The 25,293-nt window shown below is 39.8% G+C and overlaps 3 protein-coding genes and 1 long non-coding RNA gene across 5 annotated transcripts; 3 read left to right on the forward strand and 1 right to left on the reverse strand.

The window, feature by feature from the left end:
• Window positions 1-41: 41 nt before the first annotated feature.
• Window positions 42-4,731, forward strand: LOC146507404 (transmembrane protein 233-like). Its single transcript, XM_085179387.1, has 3 exons — window positions 42-2,202; window positions 3,116-3,250; window positions 3,334-4,731. Exons 1-3 carry the CDS (start codon window positions 2,044-2,046, stop codon window positions 3,343-3,345), a joined length of 306 nt encoding a protein of 101 aa, XP_085035513.1. The 5' UTR covers window positions 42-2,043; the 3' UTR covers window positions 3,346-4,731.
• Window positions 4,732-7,772: 3,041 nt separating this feature from the next.
• Window positions 7,773-14,153, forward strand: prkab1b (protein kinase, AMP-activated, beta 1 non-catalytic subunit, b). 2 transcript variants are annotated; one of them, XM_085179377.1, is made up of 8 exons: window positions 7,773-8,176; window positions 8,353-8,507; window positions 9,813-9,982; window positions 10,072-10,165; window positions 10,263-10,377; window positions 13,205-13,338; window positions 13,418-13,486; window positions 13,610-14,153. In XM_085179377.1, the coding sequence occupies exons 2-8, from the start codon at window positions 8,361-8,363 to the stop codon at window positions 13,685-13,687; spliced, it is 807 nt and encodes a 268-aa protein (XP_085035503.1). In that variant the 5' UTR covers window positions 7,773-8,176; window positions 8,353-8,360; the 3' UTR covers window positions 13,688-14,153. The 2 variants fall into 2 exon arrangements, with proteins under 2 accessions (XP_085035503.1, XP_085035502.1); XM_085179376.1 differs by having other exon boundaries at window positions 7,774-8,176; window positions 8,344-8,507.
• Window positions 14,154-19,482: 5,329 nt separating this feature from the next.
• LOC146507406 (uncharacterized) lies at window positions 19,483-20,769 on the forward strand. Its single transcript, XR_014877362.1, has 2 exons — window positions 19,483-20,072; window positions 20,559-20,769. It is a non-coding gene; the product is annotated as an uncharacterized LOC146507406 (long non-coding RNA).
• Window positions 20,770-21,462: 693 nt separating this feature from the next.
• On the reverse strand, window positions 21,463-22,545 carry LOC146507407 (phospholipase A2-like). The gene is made up of 4 exons (XM_085181295.1): window positions 22,419-22,545; window positions 22,108-22,264; window positions 21,883-22,010; window positions 21,463-21,660 (listed from the first exon to the last, which is right to left on the reverse strand). Exons 1-4 carry the CDS (start codon window positions 22,528-22,530, stop codon window positions 21,536-21,538), a joined length of 522 nt encoding a protein of 173 aa, XP_085037421.1. The 5' UTR covers window positions 22,531-22,545; the 3' UTR covers window positions 21,463-21,535.
• Between the last annotated feature and the right edge of the window lie 2,748 nt (window positions 22,546-25,293).

Consider the following 25,293-nt stretch of genomic DNA (forward strand, 5'->3'; position numbering starts at 1 on the left):
TTCTTCATTTAAAACGACCATTTCTAAGGAAAAAATCTTGTATTTCTAGCTCCATTTATTGGCTTAATTTGGCACAAATACAAGACTGCTTCATGACAGCAGAGAGCCTTTGCTGAGTAAAATTAGTGCGTCTTAACATTTGTCCAGAATTATCATTTGTAATAAATTTCAGTACAAAACGATAAGTAAAAATAAGCCTTTCATAAAATTATTCAATTAAAAAAAACAAAAAAAAAACAATGTTATGTGTAATTCTAGTTTCTTTATTATGATAGGCTCTAAAGGAGAACCAGCTTTACTTCACGTTGCTTTAAATTTGCACAAAATCCATAAAAACATCATTGTGCAAAAGTCTTGAGCCACACATTTCTTTATGTTATTAGGAATATAAGAATTAGATGCAGTGATGTATTGAAATGTGCAAACATAAAAGGAACAAAAGTACATAAACGGAGTTTGTAATGTTTTTAATGTGCGTAGGGAAATTACTCCTCTGCATTTAACCCATTCACCCAGTGGGCAGCCACCAATGCAGCGCCTGGGGAGCAGCGTGTAGGGACGGTACCTTGCTCAGGGGTACCTCAGGGTAGCTGTTCAGTGGAGTCGAACCCCCGACCATCCGATCATGGGGCAGCCACTCTACCTGCTGAGCTATCCCTGCCCCTTGTAGGATCCCAACAAGCTTGAAAATTAATATTTTAGACACAGTCTAAACTATCTGAGGCAGATGTCTTCTAATTTCTTGAAGTAGTTTTCAGGAATAGTTGTCCAGGCTTCTTGGAGGACATTCAAAGCTCTTCTGCTGTTTGTTCTGTTCTCTGTCAAGACAATCCCACGCTGCTTCAATAATGTTGAGGTCCGGGCTCTGAGAAGGAGAATCCATCAGTGACAAGAATTTTATCCTCCACTTAACCACTTTCCTCTGAATTTTTTAAGGACACACTGCACACCATGCTGAGATATACCCAAGCTTTTTGGTGAAAATACTATTTTATAACTCAAACTGTGTTGTTGGCATTTTTCATAGACTTGACTAAAGAAATTATGTATTTTTTTTGACCTGGCGTCTAGTAACAAAGAAGCTGTTTGTGTAGAAAGAACACCGGTTCATCCCTTGAGATCGCTGCCTTTTCTGTGTTTGAACGATTGCTGCGTCAGTGGTAAGTGGGTTACAAAAGCATTCCTTCGACAACGGTCAGGTACAAGGACTAGACTGAAAAAGTAGCCAATGTCCAAATAAACCTTGAGAAAACCTGGGAAAATAACTCACAAGATAACCTTTAGAAGGTCTGGAAACAAAATGTAAAGAAATGAGGCTTTAGCACAGTGCTATTTTTATTATCGCTTTAAATGTGCATTTCATTGCCATCAATAATAATAAATTACAGGTAACACATTCCTATGAATGTAATAGGCTACTAGATCAATTAGTTGAAATATATATGTATTGTTTTAAGTCTGTTTTCCTCGTTGAGCTTTTTTATTTCATGCCTGTACCTGATACATGAGCAGTAGGGGATGGAGCACAGAGGCATGCATAGTTTTAATGTGTTTATTAAAAATTAATGTTTTATTTATGTATCCATTATGTATTCCTTTTTTGATATACTCTCTGACCACATTAACGTTTACCATCTGGGTCCTGAGTATGGGGGCACGTGAGGTTGGAGGAAAAAGGGTAGGGTGGACCTTTTTGTGTCATATTTTGCTGTCACTTTTGAGACTAAGCTGATGGTACCTTCTCTTCCTTTTTTCACTTCCTCCTTTTATATAGGCGATAATAAATAATTGATTACAAAAAAAAAAATGCACGATTACAAGTCTGAAGTGAAACATTATAAATGTATCTGCTCAGGCTTCTTGCCTCTGTTCCTCTGCATCCCTCTCATAATCTCCACTGGCTGATTTCTATCTTCCATCATCACTGCTCCGCTGCCTCCCCTCCCCTGCTTCCACCTCCAGTCTCCCAGTGTCTCCCAGTGTCTCAGTGCTGTTGTTTCGCCTCTCTGCTTTCTACTATCTCGGCGGGCGTTGAAGCCAGTCATGAACACCAAGCCCTCGCTGGATGGGAGCTCTGACTTTGTGAAGAACGAGGAGGCTCGGGAGATTCCCCCTATGCGGAGCTACCTCTGGCTCACCATGTTCACCTGTTTCTGTCCTGCGTGGCCCATCAATATTGTGGCGCTGGTTTTCTCTGTCCTGGTAAGTTGCTCGAAGCTTTTTTTGTTTTAGTTTAATGAATAGCTGAGGGTTAGGATGCGTAATGTTTTTAAGAGGTATTCAAAAAACAAAAACAAAAAAACAAATAAATGTAAAAAAAATCAAAGCATATGTTATCCTGCATAAATGCATATTTTATAGGTAAAAGAACCACTGCTGGGAAAACTCTTCAGACCACGTGTGGTGATGGCAATAGTTATTAAATATGGAGCAAACATAAGTCAAGTGAGAAATTTGCATCTTTACTGTAAAGTTATTCCAACCCACTTAACGTTTCTGAGTGGCCTAGCATTAACGCTTCTGCTGATGTTTGCTAAGATCAAATATACCTCCTGTTTATGGTCTTTCCAAGCACCCAACCACACCCTGGACTGCTTACAGTAATGCTCCACACAACGATGCTATCAGACCAGCATGTGGATAAAGCTCAGGAAAGAACACCCATTACCAGCCAGGGTGGCACAAAGTTGAACAAAGTTGAAGAATTAGACAGCAAAGATGCATTTAGACTGATGTCAAGTCTTTGAGTTGTCAGATGAGACGGCGTGAGTGCCAACGGCAGCTGCTGCATTGCTGTAGCCGTGAGTAATAAGATGAGGCATGCAGGCTTAGCGACGTGTGGTTACCACCGCTTAGGACATTGGCTACAATACAAATATGAATTAGAGACAACATGAGAGGCAGGTGCAGATGTAACGCACGAAGGGGGTTAATAATCATTTCCTAAATGTTCGCTGCAGATTCCCATGAAAGCCACGTGGCGTGGCTGTGTGTCACTATGAGGATTATTATTATTGGGAAAGTGGAACTAGTCTTATCCTCACAGCACATTTGCCCACAAAACATTACACACACAGTGTGAGCATGTACGGTAATGTCCGTAATTGTCCCAAAGGCACAGAAGAGCTATACCCAGGAGGACTATGATGGCTCCAGACGGCTGGGTCGGAAAGCTCTCCACTTGGGGATTGCCTCGTTTGTCATCGGTGCTGTCATCATCACCGCGTACATCATTATATACTTGACCACGGTATGAATGCACCAGATATAAGAGGTGTATAAAAAAGAAAGAGCAAGACATTTCAGCAATCTGTTTTTTTTTTTCCATTACAGCATGGGGTGTGACCTCTTGAGGGGAAAGAGGAGATGGAAGAGGCGAAAAGGTGAAACTGTTACGGCGAGATGAGCACCATGTGGTGGAAAGGAGCTCTGTTTGGCTTCTGTCATCAGCGGCTTTGGAGGTTTTTAAAAGATCTGGTGGACCTAATTTTAATGTACCATACATCCTGGCTGAAGCTATTATGTAAATGATATTGCAATTGCATTTTCACAGGCTATGTGAATGTACGGTAAAAGAGGAGCCTTTCCTGTAATGAGCAGGGTTTTTTTAACTAAAGGGCTAAATTATGAACCGCTATCAGATAACATCTGCTTGATAACATAAACAGAAAACATCTTATTGTCTGATAATTCTTAACTTGTGTTTGCAATCTTACTGTACATGATGTAAGGTGACAAATATAACATTAAACGTTTTGTTCACAAAAAATGGCCAATTACACAAAATGGAAACGACACAATATTCATATTTCCTGTCATGCAGAATAAAAACGAGTTTAGAAGTGCTGATGGCATAGCTTATAACCTATACCAAAATTTATATTTCAAACAGGGACTCAACTCATGTGATCTCCTTACAATCAATAGTATGATTATGATCTCTCGACAATATTGCCACACTATAGTAGGTTGATTTCACAGTACTCAGTCCACTTTGCCTTTTGGCCTCATTTCACCTTCTTTGACACCTGCTGCAAGCTGTTGACTACGTGTATGAGTAGTTGTAATCTGAGAGGTTACATTAACGCTATTACAGGGCTAAAAATACAGCATGCATTTTTTTTACAGTTTAATCGCTGTGCTAATTAAAAAGAAAATAAACGTCTAATCACCAGCTTATAGTAGTGAAACTGCTGGCACAGAACCCAGAAGTATCTTAATGAAGAGGTTTTCATTGTGTTAACCTCTGATTTTGGCCTTTTCCATCGGCAGAACCTCATAAAACATGAGTGCCGTGCCTCTCGGCTGATCATAAACTCTCAGCACTAGAAGAAGGTCATCTCGGCTTGGTTTTCCCTTTTCCGAATCCATATAAATCCCCAAGAGAGAAAAGAAGGAACTACATCTCTGATTGTGAACCTTGGCTGGTGAAAATGAACCATAGCTAAAATCTTTTGAATGATTTTGATTTTTGTGCTTTGGACCAAGTTTCCAATGCTGCAACACTGGAAAGTAATCTGTTTGCACATGGAATTTTATAGAGAATATCCCTGGAAATACAATAAGCTGCTGATTTTTTTCTCCAACACAGTCTAAAATAAAAATGACCACTGTGGAAACGACTGCTAATGTTAATGCTTTTGTTTAAGATTTTCTTTTTGAATCTTAAAACTGTAACATTGTGACCCACTGAATTTTATTTCAAATAAAATGGCAGGATGTTTAAATTTATTGTGCTACATTTGGATTCTTTTCAAAACATCTATCAAATATTCGTTTTTTGGAATTGCATTAAAAACAGGACATCGTGTTGCTTCAGGGAACAAACTGATACACGTTAAAATGCCCTCAAACAGCGTGATTGTATTTGCATGTACAGTAGTTCTCTCTCTGCTAATCCAGACAGAAAAAAAGAGATGAATTTTATTAAATACTGATGACCCTGTGTTGTTTTTATTTTGAGTGCATACAGTAACACCCGGATATATGGATTACATGAAACTGGAGAGGTGTGAGAATGTCTCAGAGGAATCAGATGTGAGTGCTGAGCTGCAGAAACCTATGGATCTGTGATCGTAACACAGAAAAGCTTGCAGTACGTCAGTAAAGAACAGGCGATAATTATTTTATTTAGCAGGGATAATTCACATTAATTAACATGAGCACTTAGATCCATCATTTAAAAATTCCATATTTAACCATATTAATAATTTTAATCTCCAGTCCCTGGCAGGCTGTTAGCAGTTATAAACATGCAAATTAACAAAATTTGACTCTATTTGCAACTTTTTTCCTGTATAACTAAATCCAGAATTACATTTTAAATCCTTTTCGCCACATATAAGGTATTGAATAATTAGAACCCATCTTTACCTGTGGCTCCTATGGGTATTGTCGGATTATGATATTATTTTATGCCATGTTAGACCCCTAATTAAAGATTGTGAATTATTATGTAGTTTTAGTTTGCATTATTCTCCTGAATTAGAAGAAGGTGATAACTATTACATTTGGTAAACTGATTTGCATTACATGAGACTGCTGATTTATTGTGAATGAATGATATTGTTTTATGATGCATTATACTGCTGAGTTATAAGAAATACTGTTTGCAGAAAGTCATCGCCTTATTTGTCTGGTTAGAAGAGAACAGAGCATACTGCCCCATCTTAGCAGGAGCAGATAAACAGGGAGCCAAGGTCGTAGCTTAGGCGCTGTGTGAGAAAGAATGTGAATGTTTAGGCTTTTATGATGAGGTGGGGGCCACTAGAGGCTATAAGAGTTTGATCAAGGCTCCACCATTTTGAGATCTGATGCTGTCTGCTGTATGGTGTCCATCTCCCACGCGTGTGTTCATTAAATCATCGTTTGACTTGACCCGGCCGGACCAGTGTGGTTATTTGGGTTTTCCTCCTGTATCCATCCCCAATATTTGAATCCGTAACAGTATTTAAAAGTAGACTGGGAGGCAGAGCCTTCAGTTTCCAGCCTCCTGGTCTGTGGAATCAGCTCCCACTTTGGATTCAGGAGACAAACATCCTCTCTACTTTTAAGATTGGCTTAAAACTTTCCTTTTTGATAAAGTTTCGTTAGGGCTGGATCAGGTGACTGAACCCTCTCAGTTACGTTGCAATTGCCCAAGGCCAGTGTTGGGAAGGTTACTTTTAAAATGTATTCCACTACAGATTACAGATTACATGCCCCAAAATGTATTCTGTAACGTATTCCGTTACGTTACTCAATGAGAGTAACGTATTCTGAATACTTTGGATTACTTAATATATTATCATGCTGTTTACAACTACATGAATGTACTATTGCTGTGATTTATTACTGTTACTGAAGGTCCGCGGCTCCGAACCGTAGTAAAGGGACCTCTGGCTAATACGGTGGGTTCTGTGTCGGCTCGTAGCTGAAAACTAGCTTTACTTTGTTGTCTGGGTCAACTTTGCTAGCAGAGACAGAGAGAGGCGTTGAAAGGCTGCTCCAACAGAACTTATTGTTTCAGAGGAAAACACGAACACGGTGTACAGTCGAGTCTTAATAGCTTACTTACAACTGGGCTCGTCAGGCTCTCTTCTTGGCTGCAGTGGTTATTATTATATTTACATGCTTCCAGCTCCCGTTTCTGCTCGATGACAGCTCGTACTTTTCCTTTTTCTCCCTCCCTCGCTCACAGACACATAACGGGTATGGCAGTCCATTCTCCCTGCAGCACGGACTACACTGCCCATGATGCTACATTCTTTAGAGCTATACCTGTAGCATTCTGCCTGTTAGCTTAGCGCAACAACAACAAAAAGGCCTCTCTCACCCAGGAAACACGCAGAGAGAGAGCGTCACCCTGTAACCATGGCAACCGTAACGCTGCCGCCTGGAACAACAGAACGTAGCTGTCAAACAAAACCCAAACAGGCCTGACCCGCCACAATATGAAACAGGGAAGTACCACCGTGTAATCCATTTCAACAAAGTAACTGTATTCTAAATACCACCTTTTTAAACGGTAACTGTAACGGAATACAGTTACTCATATTTTGTATTTTAAATACGTAACGGCGGTACATGTATTCCGTTACTCCCCAACACTGCCCAAGGCTGCTTGGTACATCCCATGATGTACTGATTATTTAATCTTCACTCACCTCTTTTCAAGCTCTGTGTTTATAGACAATTAATCAATATTTATTATTAATCTCTCCCACTGTGTGTCTTTTGTCCTGTTTCCGTCCCGTTCGCCTCAACCGGTCATAGCAGATCTCTGCCCCTCCCTGCTGGAGGTTTCTTCCTGATTAAAGCGTTTTCTTTCTCCCCACTGTCACCAAGTGCTTGCTAATAGAGGTTTTTTTTAATGGTTTTGGATTTCTCCGTATTAGTTTCTGATATAAAGCACCTTGAGGTGACTGTTTGGCACTATATAAATAAAACTGAACTGACGATAAAACATGCAGAAAAGTGGAAGTAGGCACATATAGTTTGAGACCAAAAAATTCAGTTTTAATACATACATTTTAATACATACACTATTAAATTGTGCATTTTCTTCTAAATGCATTCGAAAACCTTTAAAACCTTAAAAACTGTGACTATATGTTTCCAAAAAAAAAAAAAATCGTACTTGAACGCGGATGATAACGTCCAAGTCTCCTTTTTCTTTGGGCATTTCAATGATTTCATATTAGAAGCCTAAAGCTAGCTTCACGTTTACACCTGTTTTCAACGCGCCCACGGCGGGACACGACCTATAAAAAGACGAGTCCGCCGCAGTAAACGAGAAGGTCTTGTCAGTGACGACAGGGCAGCAAACAGTTAAACTGTCTTTGAAAACGAGCACAGGAGGCGGAAGAGGTGTGTTTTCAACAGGCCTTCAACGCCAGACGCTGAAGTTTCTGCTAAACGGCGAAAGTCACCAGAGTACGGCTGACTAAGACGGAATCAAACTAAAATAAGGGCAGCGGAAGGTAAAAAACGAAAGAAAGAAAGGCCAGGAGAAAACCTGACTGCTGCTTTGTATTAGTCCGCGGGGACGGAGGACGCCGCTCGGCTCTGGTGTTTTCAGCCAGAGGAAAACTTTCAGGAGACGGAAAAAGCAACGATAAGGACACAAGAATAAAAACACCCCGACCAAGGTGCTCATCTTGCAGGAAGCCGAGGCGCCACTGGGAGGTTTATTTTGGTGGGTTATTTGTAGTTGTTAGCTGGCTAGAGTCCAGCAGTCATTGCTGCTGCTGTTGTTATTAGTGGATACGTGAATTGTATCGCGAAGGGCCCCTGGTGGTCATTGTAGGGACCACTGCGGGGCTCCCGGTATACTCTGCTGACTTGATGCGTTGTCTCTTGCAGCGTGTGAAGCCATCAGGATGGGGAACAGCAGCAGTGACCGATCCAGTGGAAGTCATGGTGAGAGGTCGTACAGAGAGGGACATCCTGGAGGGAAGGAGGCTCGTTCTAACATCATGATGGACAGCGCAGATGATGCAGACCTTTACCAGAGAGAAGATCAAAAGGTATTAGAGCAAGTTTACACCATGAACTCGTAAATAAAGCTTTGTGTTCTGTCCCATTGCACTGGATAGCAAGTGACATGCAGGCTTTTGGACGTAAATTCGTTGTTAAATGAGTTGGTACCAATTATTGTACAATTAACCAATTTCCCCCCCAACCACAACTGGTTGCCGTGGATGGCGCCAGTCCCTGAGCCTGGCTGTTCCGTTTGAGGCTTCTTCCTGTTAAAAGGGAGTTATGTCACCAAGTGCTCGCTCAGAGCAGGATTGTGTGATTGCTGGGATATTCTCTCTATTGTATGCTCCTGACCTGATGATATAAAGCACCTCGTAACAGGTAACTGTTGTTGTGAATTGACACTATATATAAATAAAATTGGATCAATACCTCTTATATATGGTTTTTACACTGATATGTATGAACTGGTAAATATTCAGATTATAAACATTATTCTTAAACCTTTTATGGTTTAGAGTGTTTTTATTTTCCCTATAAAACTTAAGATTCTCTGCAGTTTGAAAAATGATTTGGAATATAAATGTCAAGTATTAAACAGTTCTCTAAAAGCAGTCTGGTAACTAAAACGGTGCCATCTTTGTGCATTGCACAGTTACACTGATTAGCCACCACAATACAACCACTAACAGGTGATGTGAATAACACTGATCACCTGATTGCAATGCCAAGTTCTCCTAGGAAATGCTGGGTCTTTGCATTCATGTGGATTTTTTTTTTTTGTACAGATATTGGCAGTAAAAGAGGCGCCTAAACTAGAATTATTAACCAGAAGCTTTTATTTTTACGACTGATCAGAGTGCAGTGTAACGGAGAACAAGAGGCAGGATAACCAGTCTAATTAATGCTGAGGCAACATGTTGACACGACCTCGGAGGAGGGAGAGCAATCCAAAGAGCTTAGTGTCTTGTGAAATAGTTGGTGCAAAGTGTCAGTAATGTGTCAAAACAGTCAAATATGGTCTGTTCAGGATGTGCAAACTGTGTGTAATGGATACAAAGAAGGCTATATATTCTGTTAGTGACGTGTACACAAGTCAAATGTTAAAACAAAGATTTGTCCAACAGTTTGTTTTATCAATGTCAAATTCCTGATAAAGGTAAATTAAGTCTTTACTTTTTGTATCTAATTGGAGAGTAACATAAGCTAAAGATATGTTTAAGAGGTTACACATACAAAAAGCACTTTTCTGTATCCTTTAGTGTTTTTTTTAAGTTTGCCATTCAGTCTGGAGAAAGACTACAGGTGCTCTTGCTAACATGGCAGTAATGCAGTGATGTCACGCTTCTCAGTCTCCACAGGAGTTGCAGGAGTTTCTGGCCTGGCAGCAGGACCTGGAGAGCGACGCTAAAAATGTAGCACAGGCCAGACCGACTGTGTTCAGGTGGGCGGGTGCAGCGAAAGACGTCTTTGTGTCCGGCTCTTTTAACAACTGGTCTACCAAGATCCCACTCAACAAAAGGTAGTTTGAGTCAGGGGGAAAGCAGCCTCAGAGATGCTTCACTGTTTAAACCTATTAAAAAGTAACAAGCGGTTGTTTCTCAAACCCAGTCGGAATAACTTTGTGGCTATTGTGGACTTGCCTGAGGGAGAGCACCAATACAAGTTTTGTGTGGATGGTCAGTGGATCTTGGATCCGGCTGGGGTGAGTGGAGGTTTTACATTTTGGGGTCACTAGTTTACTCTTATTAGTGGTTTACACTTAGAAGTGTGTATCATTACCTTTTTATGCTCTCACCCAGGCCGTGGTAACGTCTAAAACTGGAACAGTCAATAATGTCATACAGGTGAAAAGGACAGACTTTGAAGTCTTTGATGCCCTCAGGATTGACTCTGAGGACTCGGCTGACGTCTCAGGTACGGAAACTTGTTAATTTGTAACTCAAAAACTTTGAACATGCTTTGGAGTTACCAAACCACCTCAGACTTGGGCCATATTGCTTTGTATGCTCACAATTTTGGATATTTGGCTGATTATTGCTTTGATGATTGTTGGGTACACCCAATCAGCCTCTTAACACAAATATCAATCCCATGGTAACGAGATGGTACATTTGGGCATGAAGCTGAAGTTCAAACAAAAATGCAGAATAAAAGTGATTTTAAGTGACTTTGGCGTGGTTGTTGGCCGCAGACTGGTCTGAGTATTTTAGAAATGGCTGATCTGCTGGGATTTTTCCCCCCCCCCCCACAAAACCATCTCTAGCGTCTCTAGCTAACGGAGTGGGTGGGAGAAAATATCCAGCGAGCGGCTTTTCTCTGGGAGAAAATGCCTTATTTGATGTGAAGTCAGAGGACAATGGCCAGACTCCTTGAAGCTGACAGGAAGACAGTACAAACTCACGAACACCTCGTTACAATTAAGGTATGCAGCAGAACATCTCTGAACACACAACACATCGAACCTTGAAGCAGATGGACTACAGCAGACGACCACACCGAGCTAAGAACAGGAAACTGAAGCTGTGGGCTCCCATCATGTAAACAACACAATCCTCGTATCAGTTCAGGCTGCTGATGGTGTATTAGAGTGAGCAACACCAGTCTACCTTGAATATTGCTGATGTTTGAGATGACTCAGGTTCTCTCAAACTGGTTTTTGTTTGTTGTTTTTTAACATGACGGTTGGTTCACTGCTCTCAAATGGCCATCGTCAATCCAAAGAGGACTTTGGGATGTGGTGCAACACAATTCATATCATGGGTGTGCAGCTGTCAAATCTACAGCAACTGTGATGATGTCATATCTAGAGATGGACCGATCCGATATTACGTATCGGTCCGATACTGACCCAAATTACTGGATCGGATATCGGTGAGAAATAAAAAATGTAATCCGATCCATTAAATATCAAAAAAGCACCTCACAAAACTTGCGACACGGCGTAACTCGGCTCATAACCGTAGCACGTAGCAGCAGTATGCATCACGTGATAGAGCAGCTGTGTGTATTTGTAGCCTTGCTAGCAAACCAGCATTTCATCTCCGAGGAAGTTTTCCCAGAGAGAAGTAAAGCAAGTGTGTAAGTTCATCTGTGAATGTCTGTAAAGCGTTAAGCTTAACAACCGATATATGGAGCGACTGTCTCTCTCTCTCTCTCTCTCTCTCTCTCTCTCTCTCTCTCTCTCTCTCTCTCTCTCTCTCTCTCTCTCTCCTCTCTCTCTCTCTCTCTCTCTCTCTCTCTCTCTCTCTCTCTCTCTCTCTCTCTCTCTCTCTCTCTCTCTCTCTCTCTCTCTCTCTCTCTCTCTCTCTCTCTCTCTCTCTCTCCTGCTGCTACTTCAATCGTGAAACTGCTTAATGATCAGCTGATCGGCTTTTCTGTCGCGAGTCCGTCTCTCTTGTTTGTTTTTGGCCCACTTCTCACCAGAAAGAGGAAACCAGCGGCTGAACAACAGCAGCACGTTTAAGCTTGATAAGCTGTTGTTAGAATTTATTTAATATTATTTCTACACCAGGATCCTTTTCTAGCAGCTGACCGCTGGTAACTGTGCAGGGGCGGATCTAGCAAAGTGTAGCCAGGGGGGGCCGATAGGGCATGAACAGGCAAAAGGGGGCACAAAGACATACTTTTCTTTCTTATTCTCATTTAAAATGTCGAGCTTTTAATAAATAATTATCTGACTCTTACACCCAAAGTTTTAATCTGATGTAAAATATATAGAAGTCCATTACTGTATATAGTAACTGTTGAGTCTAATATAGTAAGCTATACTACTTTTTCCTTCGGGAAGATACCATCTGTGCAGTCTGCAATTCTGTTGAAGAAAGATGTTGAATCTATTTATTCTTGAAAAATAATTTATTTCTGTGCATTTCCCCCCCTGCATCAAATTAATTTTGATTACATCGATTAAGCATCATGAGGTGGAGGGTGGTTCCCTTTTTTTTTTTTTTTGCTGGGAGTTTGCAACCCTATTAGTATAGTACTCATACCAGAATAGGGAGGATGGAGCAGGTTTAAGTTTATTAGATTGATCAGTTTTGCTGAACTATGAAATATTTTGGGCGCAGTGTATTTTTTACATACAGGTTTAACAGAATAGCTTTAGTGTTGTTATTTATTTAAACTTGAGTATAAACTTATACAAAATGCAGCAAGATATTAAAAAAACGTTTTATTGATTAAAAAACACTATATCGGATTCGTATCGGTATCGGCAGATATCCAAATTTATGATATCGGTATCGGACATAAAAAAGTGGTATCGTGCCATCTCTAGTCATATCAATGTGGACCAAAACCTGATGAATGTTTCGGCACCTTGTTGAGTCGATGCAGCAAAGAATTACAGCAATTATGCAGGCGACGGGGGTACTAGCAGTTTGTACCTAATAATGTGGCTGCTGACTGTAGATGAATGATTGGAATCGAGTCCAAACTTTATAGCTGCCTGATTGATAAAGATTATTGATGGAAAAGCCTTTGAATCGATTGTCCCAGAAAATGATGATGCACTGAAACAGCTAAAATAACTTTAGTGTCGGTGTCCAAAAACATGCAGAGTGCAGCTGCAACATTTTGGAGGTTTTTATTTCAATATTGCATATTGTTTGTTTTTGTTTATTTGTTTGTAAACAAACGCCAGTGAAAACAAAGGGTCCTTGAATAATTCTGTCTGCCGTATTTCTCTGTAAAGCTTTATTAAGGTGAAGTTATTTGTTTACATTTGATCACTCTTTCCCAGACTTGTCCAGTTCTCCTCCTGGCCCCTACCTACAGGACGCATATGTAACCAAGCCAGATGACAAACTCAAACATCCTCCTTTCTTACCTCCTCACCTGCTGCAAGTGCTGCTCAACAAGGACACTGGTATTTCTGTAAGTCCAGGCTTGACGTTGTTATATCTAATTATTTATATGCATATGTTTAATTCATCCTGCTGTGAATTTTCCACAGTGTGACCCGACACTGCTTCCAGAGCCTAACCATGTGATGCTAAATCACCTGTATGCCCTCTCCATCAAGGTAACAAATTGAATAATCTTTTTTGTGCCCAAATTGTTAATGCTGTAGTTCAGATTGTGATTGTCAGTTCTCACGGTGCTGTGTCAAAATGTCATGCCATCATGCTTTCTGTTTGTTTTAAAGGACGGGGTGATGGTTCTCAGCGCAACACACCGATACAAGAAAAAGTACGTGACCACTCTCCTGTACAAGCCAGTATAATCCACAGAGGTGCGCTCCCTCCTCCTCTTTTGAAATCAATCTGTTGGTGTACACAGCTGCTATCTGGACTGCTTTGCTGAAACTGGACCTAAAGCAGCTTCCTGATATCGGTTTAAAACATTTGATAAAGTTGGTGATTTTTGAACTGTTCTGTGATCTCAGAATTTGAAAATGTTCAATGTTTGCAAATACGTGTTATGTTATGAGCAGGTGTTTTAAAAGACTTCATTCCAACTTCACCCTGATTAATTAATACAAGTGTGGTTGCTGGAGACCAAAATGACGAGGACGGGGGAGATCTGTAATCGTTGAACTCTGACGCCAAAGCCTCAATTTTGACGTTTGTATTGAAGTGACCTGGAATCGCCTGAAACTGAGACTTGAAAAATGTTAGTTTTACTAACCAGGAGGCTAGCACGGCTGCATCGGCTCTCCTTACACGAGGAAATGGACACAAAGACACTAAGAGGTGGAAATGTAACATGTAATGTATTTCATATGATTCCTGTTTTTTCTTTTCTAAAAATACAATGTTTTTCAGATGACGCATAAATCAGAAATAGAATGAAATTTTCATAAAAAATGATGACTGCAAGAATCCATTAGTGCTGTGAGTTTTTGTGTTTGTGCGTGGGTTTTTATTTTTTGAGGTTGTATGATTCGGTGCACACACTGGGCTTTAGAAACCAGGTTCTTGTTTTTTGTCGTGAGTTGCACGAGTACACTTATTTTTAGCTCAGCACGAGATGAGCATCAGTGCCCACCTGTGCAGCTGTTCTTATATTTTTTTTTTTTTGTTTTGAATGATGCAATTTGTAAATTAATATACTAAAATGGCTGAAGTATAAGCATTCACTGCACCTACTGTATCTACATCCAGGTAGAGATTCACATAATCAAATTGTTTTTAAATTGACACGATGAAAAGCAAAACCTGGAAATGGTCTTTTTTTTTTTTTCCTGTTTGTGCCCATAAAGAAACAAGTTTAGCAGAGTGAAAATCAGGTAAGGGAAGCATGACAGATGTTTACTTCTATTGCACAAACATGTAGGTAATGGACATAAATAACATGAACATAATACAGAATGTTATTTTACACTATATTTCTAATCAACTTGGTAGCTCTTGACGCTTGACGGAGAACAAATTTTGGGGTCAACTTGAAAGAAAGGCACATGTGAAATGTAAAAGAGCAAATATGACATGATATTTAGGTGCAAACTGTTATGCAGCATTTAGAATCCCCATATAGCGGTATCATTTCCTGTAATATGCCAATACAAGGCATTTATTCCCCTCCCCTCCAATCATGGACCATCTTCTAATTCAGTGAATGGCTGTCGGCTTATCATTGATCTTTCCACTCAAATGTGGCTGTTCTTCTGTCACCCAATTGCAGCTGCTGCTTCATCAGCTGCAAAGCAAACAAACCCTCTATACTGAAGCCTTCCTACTGCAGGATGTCACTGACAGCCTTGGTGCATAACTGCAAGTTGTAATAAGAGGCTGCAGACCTCAGATTTTTAGGGACTTCTGGTGTAGACGATAAGGCACGCGTTTATGAGTATTTTATTTAGTTAGCAGTAGTTGAAACAGTGGTGGTGTAATGGTGGAGTGATGAAAAGCTGAAACAGAAAGGGATTTGGGTCATCCCACTAACACTCATCTTTACTCTCGTGGAGTTATGTGCGCTGTTGATGACTTTTACAGCTGGGTGGAGATGTTGGTCCTCTTGAGGTCTTTATAGATTTGAATTGAATCCTGTCTATAATCTATGTGTGATCTACAGACACAGCAACGAAACTGAAGTTTTGAAACGAGGTTAAACAACCAAAGGCTTCCTTTTTCAAATTAAGGATGCTGGTTTAGTTGATCACAATAGCAACTTAGTAGTTTCAGGGCTTTGTGGAGGCTGATCACTGAAGTTTAGGAGGATTACTGATGTCTCCTGTCAGACAAACTATATAGGATCACCACAATTTACAGGCAATTTGTGTGTGTGTGTGTTACTGGGGATATTTTGTCACTCCAGAACAATGATAAACTGTGTCACATTGAGTCCTGGACAAGTCGTGGTCGTGCAAATTAATATTTGTGATGGAAAAAAGCTATGAAGGACATGTTCTGTGCAAAAATACTTTTCAAATTATATTATTACTGTAGTCAAATGAACAAGTTGTAATCCACCATCACTTAAATGAGAAAATAAATCAACAAAGAAACTTTTAAATAACCAGTCTTTAATTCAGTTTTGGTTGATTCTCGGGTTTTACTGTGCTGTGTTAAATGACTGCGTTTAGTTAGGGTTTATAATCAATTCAATTCAAACTTTTATTCATATAAATCTAATTGACAGCAGTAGCTGTCAATTAGATTTATATGAAAGTAAATAGATGGTGGGAAGAAAGGGAGAGAAGGGAGATAGGAAACTAGTGAGTGAAGTGGAAATGAAGGGAGGGAGCCTGAGAGGGAGAAAAGGAGAGAAGGTAGGAAGATAGAGTGGGAAGATGCTGTGAAGAAAGGGAAATAGGGAGGGATTAAGGAAATGAAGGACAGAGGAAAAATGCATAAAGATTGGAGGAAAGAGGGAGAAGAGTAGGAGGGAGAAGAGAATGAGGAAGATATGGAGCAAAGGAAGGGAGACAAGGGAGGGGTAAATACAGGGAGGGGATAGGATGGAGGAGGAATAAATGAAGGTAAATAGGGATGGAGAAATTGGAGGAAGTGGGTGAGGGGTAAATACCGGGAGGAAGTAAGGAGATAGAGATGGAGGGAGTGTGGGTGTACTGTGTGTTACGCACTGATCAATAATCAGTCATTTGTTCCATTATAAGTGGTCACACTAATGGAAGCAGAGCAGCTGCAGACAGTCTGACTGTAAACTGATTACATTTCATATTGAAATGTCTTCACAGACTGAGATTCAGTCAGAGTCTGAACTTCAACATCTTTTTCACTGAAAGTCACCTAAATCAGTCCCACTTGACCCAGAACCGGAATCACGTAAAGATGTCACAGGTTCTGTAAAGGATCCGCAAACCGTGCCCAGGTCTGCTTGCATGGCGGAGTCGGACATAAGTCGGACACAAGACTCAGAGTTTAGTTTTAAACTCAGTTTGTTGAACAAGGTGTAGGGTCCCAGTGGTCTTAAGACCACAACCCAATATTCTTCTCTTTGTTTGAGGTTTTGCAAATTTATCTCCACCCCTGCACTGAGACTAATAGATTTAATACCTGCTGACACTTGTAGTGTTCAGTCCTCAGTCTACTTGCAATCACACCTACAGAGAAAAAAAAGTTAATTTTTTTCTGTGCAGGTGTGAAAAAAACACCTTTAAAGGTGTTTTTATTGATTAAAAACACCTTTAAAAGTGTCAGTTTTCACCAGATTTTCACAATAATTGAACTTACCACGGCAAAAATTGTCCTTAGGCCAGTGGAGCCAGGTTTCTGGTTTGGGAGCAGACAATTAATGCCTGACTAGTTTGTGCCGTTCTGAAGCTGAATCCTGGGGGTTCCCAATCTTTTTGTACTATTGTTAACATTGTTAATCAGAACAGTTTTCTTCTCTCAAGTCACAAAAGTTGGTGATGAGCCAGACTGAACATGTATCTCCTCTGATGCATGTCTATAGTTTGGATTCAGAAGTCCTGATCAGAATCCCACAGGGGATGCTCTTAATGAGCCATAAGAAACGGAAACCCTCTGCGTGCGTGTTGCGGGCAGCCATTTTTCTGAAGATGAAAGTGTGCAATTATCCTTCATCATACTTCGAACTCATCAGCTTTAAAAAGTTAAGGACACAGATAAAACGCTGTCTTTAATATGTGTTGATTTTTACTGTGTAGTTGTACATGTCATGTATCCCCCCCAGTACAGCACCACAAAAGCACAGTGCTGTATGCTCACCAGTGTTGGTCAAGTTACTTGAAAAAAGTAATCAGTAACTAATTACCGATTACTTCCCCAAAAAAGTAATCCCGTTACTTTACTGATTACTTATATTCAAAAGTAATTAATTACTTAGTTACTTAGTTACCTTTTTAAAACACGATTTACAACCTGAATAGGTGATAAAGTGATAGATCTTTCAGCCCAATTCTACTTTTTCTGCATAATATATCATACAAAATGTAATCAAATGGAAAAGTCTCTTTTTAAAACTTGTTTTATTAGTTTTAATCTTTTAACTTTATGCATCAAGCAAAAATTTAATTATCTGCAACATTCTCTGACTGGAAGAAATTTGTTTAATATTTAAACCTATTTTCTGCACATTCCAGCACATAAAATAAAATATTTTTGTGTTTACACTCAGTCTTTCAAATAGATGCAAGTAAAACACAGCAGAAAATAAATAAAGTCAAAGACTAGCGGTCCTGTTGCTCTATTTTCACCTGTAAAGCAGGAGTGGGGTAGGCGGAGGTTTACCCTGGTGCAGGTGTGCCACGGTCAGTGGACGAATCCGCGAGTTTCTCTGTGAGTTTCCCATTACGTCGTAGCTACTCAGTGCTTGCTCGGAAGTTTAGGGTTTTTTCGCTGTAAAAAGAAGTTTTCTTCCCACGCACAACGGACACTAATGTTTTTGTCACTTTTTATGGAATCAAACTCAAAGTAAGGTCAGTACTTCCACGCTTTAAACGCTGCACGCTCATACTCTCTCTGCACTGATATATGATCCATTGTTGATCTGCACACAGCTGTTGTCACGAACGTCGCACTCGCTTACGTCACTGTCATGAGACATTCTCCGAAAAAATCACGGTTTTAGTAACGCAGTAACGCAGCGTTCCTACGGGAAAGTAACGGTAATCTAATTACCGATTTTGCAATAGTAATCCCTTACTTTACTCGTTACCTGAAAAAAGTAATCAGATTGTTATGTTATGAACTATAGGTTTTTTTTAACCACCTGACATTTAAAATCGCAGATTCCAGTCCTATTTTGTCACAATCAGCTGCGTAGCATGAGGATAGTTTTATTGTGGTGCCAAATGCAGAACACAGCAGACAGAAGTAAAAATATGGCAAGTTTTTAATGCTGAATAGTTCAAAGATAAACATGATCCAGAAAACAGTGGAGCCAGGAAATGCAAATAACAAGGAAACAGTAGGAATAATAATACAGGAAACTCAGGGAATGCATCCAGGAAACAATGGGAAACACAGAGAAACCAAGACAAGGAAACGTCTTGATGCATTCTCAATCATCCAGGAAAGTAAATCTCCAAAAGTTGATTCTGTTCATCTGGACGTAGCGTTTTGTGGGAGAAACGTTTCGTCACTCATCCAAGTGACTTCTTCAGTCTCCTGAAGAAGTCACTTGGAGTGGCAGTGTGGACAGCAAAAACGCAGACTTTCTAAAAAGATGACGCATGTTAGTCATATGATGCAATCGTGTGACCAATTAAACTAAGATAGCAGAGGGCATTCTACAGCAGTTGTTTTGTTTGCTCTCAATTTTGACAGCCCTATTAAAGATTAGTATCAGTTTGTACGTGCTCCAGATAGCTTTTCTTTAAATTCTTTAACTCTCACTCGCTTTTGCAACTTTGTACTTTTATGCAGCAACAACTCCACCTCATTGTTAGTCCATTAAAAAAAAAAACTCGGTGCCTTTCCTCAACACTTTGCTGCAACGTTTCAAAGAGCCGCAAAGTAAATAAACGGCAGACAGAAATGAGGCAGGTCGAATCTTCTTGCGTTTCACGCATGCGCAGTACTGGAACGTAAGCGTTTTCGGACTCTGTGAAAACAACTGAAAAGGATAGTGTGGACGAAATCTATCCGGGCTAGTGTGGACGTAGCCTAAGTCAATACAAAGCACAAGTGACGAAAACTAGGAAGTAACTAAACAGAGAAGACAGACTCTAACACACAAACCTGACACAGAAGGGGATAAAAGGAAGGCTACGAAAACATAAAAGAGACCATAAAGAAACAAAAAAGACTTGTGATGCACATGATACACATGAGGAATAAACACTACTGATCAAATTTGCTGTGACTCTTTTGGCCACTGTGCTGGCGAGAAAAAGCGCAGTCCCATCAGTCCTGCTGTTGCCGCATAACTTACTGATACTAAGACTTGAGACAGGGTGATTAAAATGATAGTCCAGCAGCTCTCTGTATTACTGCCCTCTGTCAAGGCAAAGCCTTTAGATGACACTGTAACCCATATCAACTACTCCCTGTCACATGACCCACGTCAGCTGATTTGAGGTCCCTCTCCTGATTGGCTCCTTCCACGTCGCGGCAACTCTGAAAACCGGCTGTGGAGGGATACTTCCGGGTTCGACTCCTGCTGTGGCTGTAAGCTTATGGCGTTGGAAAACAAAGCGTTTTCTCCCCTCAATTCATCTATAAACTCATTTCACCTCAGCGGTAAGTGTCCTTAATATCTACCGAAAACAACCTTTTGGTTGTCAGTAAGCAGTCGATCGTTTTCGCGATTAAAAAAATGACTTTGTTCGGCGGCGTTCCCACCGCGAGCAGAACTCCAGTTCAAAAACCGCTGTTTTTGAACACATTTATTTACTTAAGCACTTTAATGGGCTTACTTTGGAACAAAGTGAGATTGAATGATTATTGTTATGTGTTGCCTTGAATTCGGCTATGCTGTCTGTTAGACAGTTGTTTTTCTTTATTGTTGTTTTTGTATTTGTTTGTAGCGAACGCTACTGGAATGTATAGATTAAGCTACGTAGAAAAGATGATTAATAATAATTAATAATTTAACTGTTGTACATTGGTTGATGATGATGATGATTCATGATTCGCACTGTTACATAGAACTGCAGAAAAATGTATTTGATTACCGGTAAACTGAATCGAACTTGATGTGTTAATGGACATTCTTCTGACCTACAGGTCAGGGTTTTTTTTTCCCCCTTGAACTGATCTTCTTCATATTGAAGTGGCGAGCCGGTAGGACCATTCTTTGTTTTTTCCCCCCACTTTGCCGTCTTTGGATTACGGACATATTTCCCCATTGTATGAAGCTGGACCCTAAGGAGGAATACCTTAAAAGTGAACTTTAAAAAGAAAAGGACCAAAAAGGACTCTTAACAAAAGGACTCTTGCACAGAAAATCACAGCAATTACTTTTTTAATTAATTGTGGGCATTTGTTTATGTTGTGTGTTGCATTAATTATTTTGTTCCACTTCCCCTTTCCCCCATTTATTCAATATATTTTTGGTACAAGATATTGCAGTTTTTGGTCTCACCATTAACACCATCGAGGCTCCATAAAGAACTATTTCTTCTGCGCGTCAGTCAGTAAACTCATCCATTGCAATAAAAGTAGTCCTTAAATAACTTTGCGTTACAACACCATTAATTTAGGTTCATTTTTCAAGTACACGAGTGCACACATTCATCCTGAGCTCGAGCTAGATGACCATCAAGAACCAGCTGTGCAGTTTTATGTTTTAGACGATGGCTGTCTTTATTAATGGCATTTGTACATTAATAAACAACAATTGGAGGTTGTATGAATTAATCAAAACCAACTTTCCACAGTTTCCACAGTCAGTGGAAAAAATAAGTGACCACTTTTCTATACAAGGCTCCACAGATCGGAGCTCATTTTTGAAATAAAAGCCAATTGTATGTTGTACGGTTGCTTTGCTGAAACCAGACTTCTCCCTGATGTCAGTTTAAAGACAGCACAATCAATTTTGTAATGGGATCAAAAGTTGAAAATATTTCAGTTAAACTTGTGGATCAGTGTTCAAACTGACACCTTAAAAGAATCAGTCAGCTGTGTCATAAGTGCTTACAAATGGGAAATGGTGAGCATTGAAAAGTGACAAATCAATCTTTCTGCTGTGGTGGGTGATGTGATCAGTTGGCACAGTAAACTGATTGATCCAGGTTCTTGTTTTCTGGGTTGTACGTATTCTGCGCAAAGCAGTGAGCCGCAGCACGATCGCACTCGCACACAGCAGCTTGACACGTTTTGTTGGCCTCTGCAGAGAAAGAGCCGCGTCAGCACATGAATACACAACTTCACAGTAATAGCTAAACATCTAACACATTTAAACATTACAAAGGTGGCGTGGTTCCATACATACATGGACATTTGGAAATTTGTGATTTAAATACATTTTTTTAAAAACCCAGAACATTAGGATTTAATTTCTTTTGCCCAAAATGTGTGTGTGTTTACTAAGACTTAGTGACAGTGTTACCTGAGCAGGTCAGTCTTTGATTATTGCAGGTAAAATCGAAATCAATAATGTAAGGAAGGTTTTGAACATCCCCGCATCCAGGAATCTTTCTGCTATTTCTATAGCATTTATCGTGAATTTGGCAGCACCTGCAAATGGATCGGGAGGAGAGAGCGTGTTTGAGACAATGTTCCCTTCTATTTCAAAAACTGAAAACAAGTCTGATGTGTAATGTCTGATTCCTACGCATCCACTCCATCTCGGGGGGTCCCCTTCCCTCCGAAGCCACAATAGCAGCCGTAATCGTTGTATCTTAGAGGGTTAACACCGGGCTGGGCGCACTGGATCATCAACCCAAAATGCCACATTGCCTTAGGCAGCACTGCACCACTGACCGCACAAGCTGTTAGGATGTACTCAAAAAATCGATTAGGAGAATTTATCTATTTATATTTAAATAAAATCTCTTGTAAATGAAAAACAACAACTTTTAAAGCGATACAGTCATTGTGTAAAACACGACTGATAATAACGTACAGAAGCTTTTTCATGCTTACCGGTGAGAAGCAGCAGCAGAGGAGGAGTTATCAAATTCATGGTTACAGTCACATGAACCTGAAATTTGGTACAGCCTGCTTTTAAAGTAAGGGTGAGAGGGGGTGGAGACATCTGTCAAAGACTAACATCAACTCTGATGCTCTGTTTGGCCAGCACACTTTGTTTTTCTTCTATTTCATTGGTAGAACATAACAGCATTTACTCAGTTTCTGCAGTGTGTAAATTTAAGGTAATAAACCTCACTTTAGTACTTTTACGACATGATTCTTAAACTTTGTTAAAAAAAATCCATATCAAAGTTTCAGTTTATAAATTATGCTTTTATATATGAACCACCAAATGGTGCAGTTCAAAACGCAAAATAATGGAAAGGAATATTCAAAGAGCTCATTCTGAAGCAACAGGTGAACGATCAAAGGAGTTTATTTCATCCATTAGTTGTTTTTGCAGCAGCAGTGAGTGGTGGGGTGGATAAGTAGTCGAACCATGTACTACAGTGAACTTGAACTAATTTATGGGCAGTGGGCACAAAGGCTTGTTATAGTCGGACTAAATGTGATTGGACAGTTAAGATCCTTCCCTCAGCAGACTGCTGAACTTGATGTGAACCTGATGAGAGTGAGTAAGCGCAGACCCCTGAATCAGATTTCAGGTTCAATTAGAAGTTCGGGGGATTAAATGCTATGAAAAATAACTTGATGTTTGTTAAATTAAAAATGAAAATCTAAATGTTCTTCCAAATGTTCAGCATGAGTAAATACAAAAAAGCCATGACATTTTGGGACTCTTACAGCACATCGTCCACCTCTTCTGCCAGATAATAAAAATTCATGCCACGACCAGCAAAACCCTTTAAAAACCAGTTGGAGTTGGTACTAACTGCCCCTTTCAGACGCACTCTGACACGTACAGATATGCTCCGTTCACTCTCAGAACAGCTCTGCCAAACACAGTTTAAACACCTGTCAGAATAAACCAAACCAAAGTGCAGTGCCACTGAAAAAAGAAGAACTGGCAAAAAAATCCTGACAACCAAAAGAAAACTGTGTATAATAAAACACAGATTCAAGTTCCTTCTATAAGGAAAACATTCAGAAAACGTTTATAAGAGGAAAATTATGGAGAATACCAATGGATCATAAAAGGTCTACAAAAAGCCTCGAATTAATTAGAGAGTTTATGAAATACAGAAGGTTACATCAAAGATATCTGGATAACGTGTGCAGCTGAACGCATCGAGAAGAAAAGAAGGTGGCATTTTGAGCATTAGTGAGATCTATTAGCAAATACTTAATTCATCATTTATATATCATTACTCCTTCTTAGTATGGCATTTCTAAGTACAGATATGTTTATCCATCTGTTACGTTTACAGCTGTCACTGCAACCGCATCACTGCTAGTAATAATCAGAGATGGGCAGTAACGCGTTACTGTAATCTGATTACTATTTCCAGGTAACGAGTAAAGTAAGGGATTACTATTGCAAAAACGGTAATTAGATTACCGTTACTTTCCCGTAGGAACGCTGCGTTACTGCGTTACTAAAACCGTGATTTTTTTGCGAGAATGTCTCATGACAGTGACGTAAGCGAGTGCGACGTTCGTGACAACAGCTGTGTGCAGATCAACAGTGGATCATATATCGAGTGCAGAGAGAGTATGAGCGTGCAGCGTTTAAAGCGTGGAAGTACTGACCTTACTTTGAGTTTGATTCCATAAAAAGTGACAAAAACATTAGTGTCCGTTGTGCGTGGGAAGAAAACTTCTTTTTACAGCGAAAAAAACCCTAAACTTCCAAACAAGCACCGAGTAGCTACGACGTAATGGGAAACTCACAGAGAAACTCGCGGATTCTTCCACTGACCGCTGCACACCTGCACCAGGGTAAACCTCCGCCTACCCCACTCCTGCTTTACAGGTGAAAATAGAGCAACAGGACCGCTAGTCTGTGACTTTATTTATTTTCTGCTGTGTTTTACTTGCATCTATTTGAAAGACCGAGTGTAAACACAAAAAATATTTTATTTTATGTGCTGGAATGTGCAGAAAATAGGTTTAAATGTTAAACTAATTTCTTCCAGTCAGAGAATGTTGCATATAATTCAATTTTTGCTTGTTGTATAAAGTTAAAAGATTAAAACTAATAAAACAAGTTTTAAAAAGAGACTTTTCCATTTGATTACATTTTGTATGATGATTATGTAGAAAAAGTAGAATTGGGCTGAAAGATCTATCACTTTATCACCTATTCAGGTTGTAAATCGTGTTTTTAAAAGTAACTAAGTAACTAAGTAATTAATTACTTTTGAATATAAGTAATCAGTAAAGTAACGGGATTACTTTTTTGGGGAAGTAATCGGTAATTAGTTACTGATTACTTTTTTCAAGTAACTTGACCAACACTGGTGAGCATACAGCACTGTGCTTTTGTGGTGCTGTACTGGGGGGGATACATGACATGTACAACTACACAGTAAAAATCAACACATATTAAAGACAGCGTTTTATCTGTGTCCTTAACTTTTTAAAGCTGATGAGTTCGAAGTATGATGAAGGATAATTGCACACTTTCATCTTCAGAAAAATGGCTGCCCGCAACACGCACGCAGAGGGTTTCCGTTTCTTATGGCTCATTAAGAGCATCCCCTGTGGGATTCTGATCAGGACTTCTGAATCCAAACTATAGACATGCATCAGAGGAGATACATGTTCAGTCTGGCTCATCACCAACTTTTGTGACTTGAGAGAAGAAAACTGTTCTGATTAACAATGTTAACAATAGTACAAAAAGATTGGGAACCCCCAGGATTCAGCTTCAGAACGGCACAAACTAGTCAGGCATTAATTGTCTGCTCCCAAACCAGAAACCTGG

This window comes from Neolamprologus multifasciatus, chromosome 12 (assembly GCF_963576455.1).
Source record: "Neolamprologus multifasciatus chromosome 12, fNeoMul1.2, whole genome shotgun sequence".
NCBI lineage: Eukaryota > Metazoa > Chordata > Actinopteri > Cichliformes > Cichlidae > Neolamprologus > Neolamprologus multifasciatus.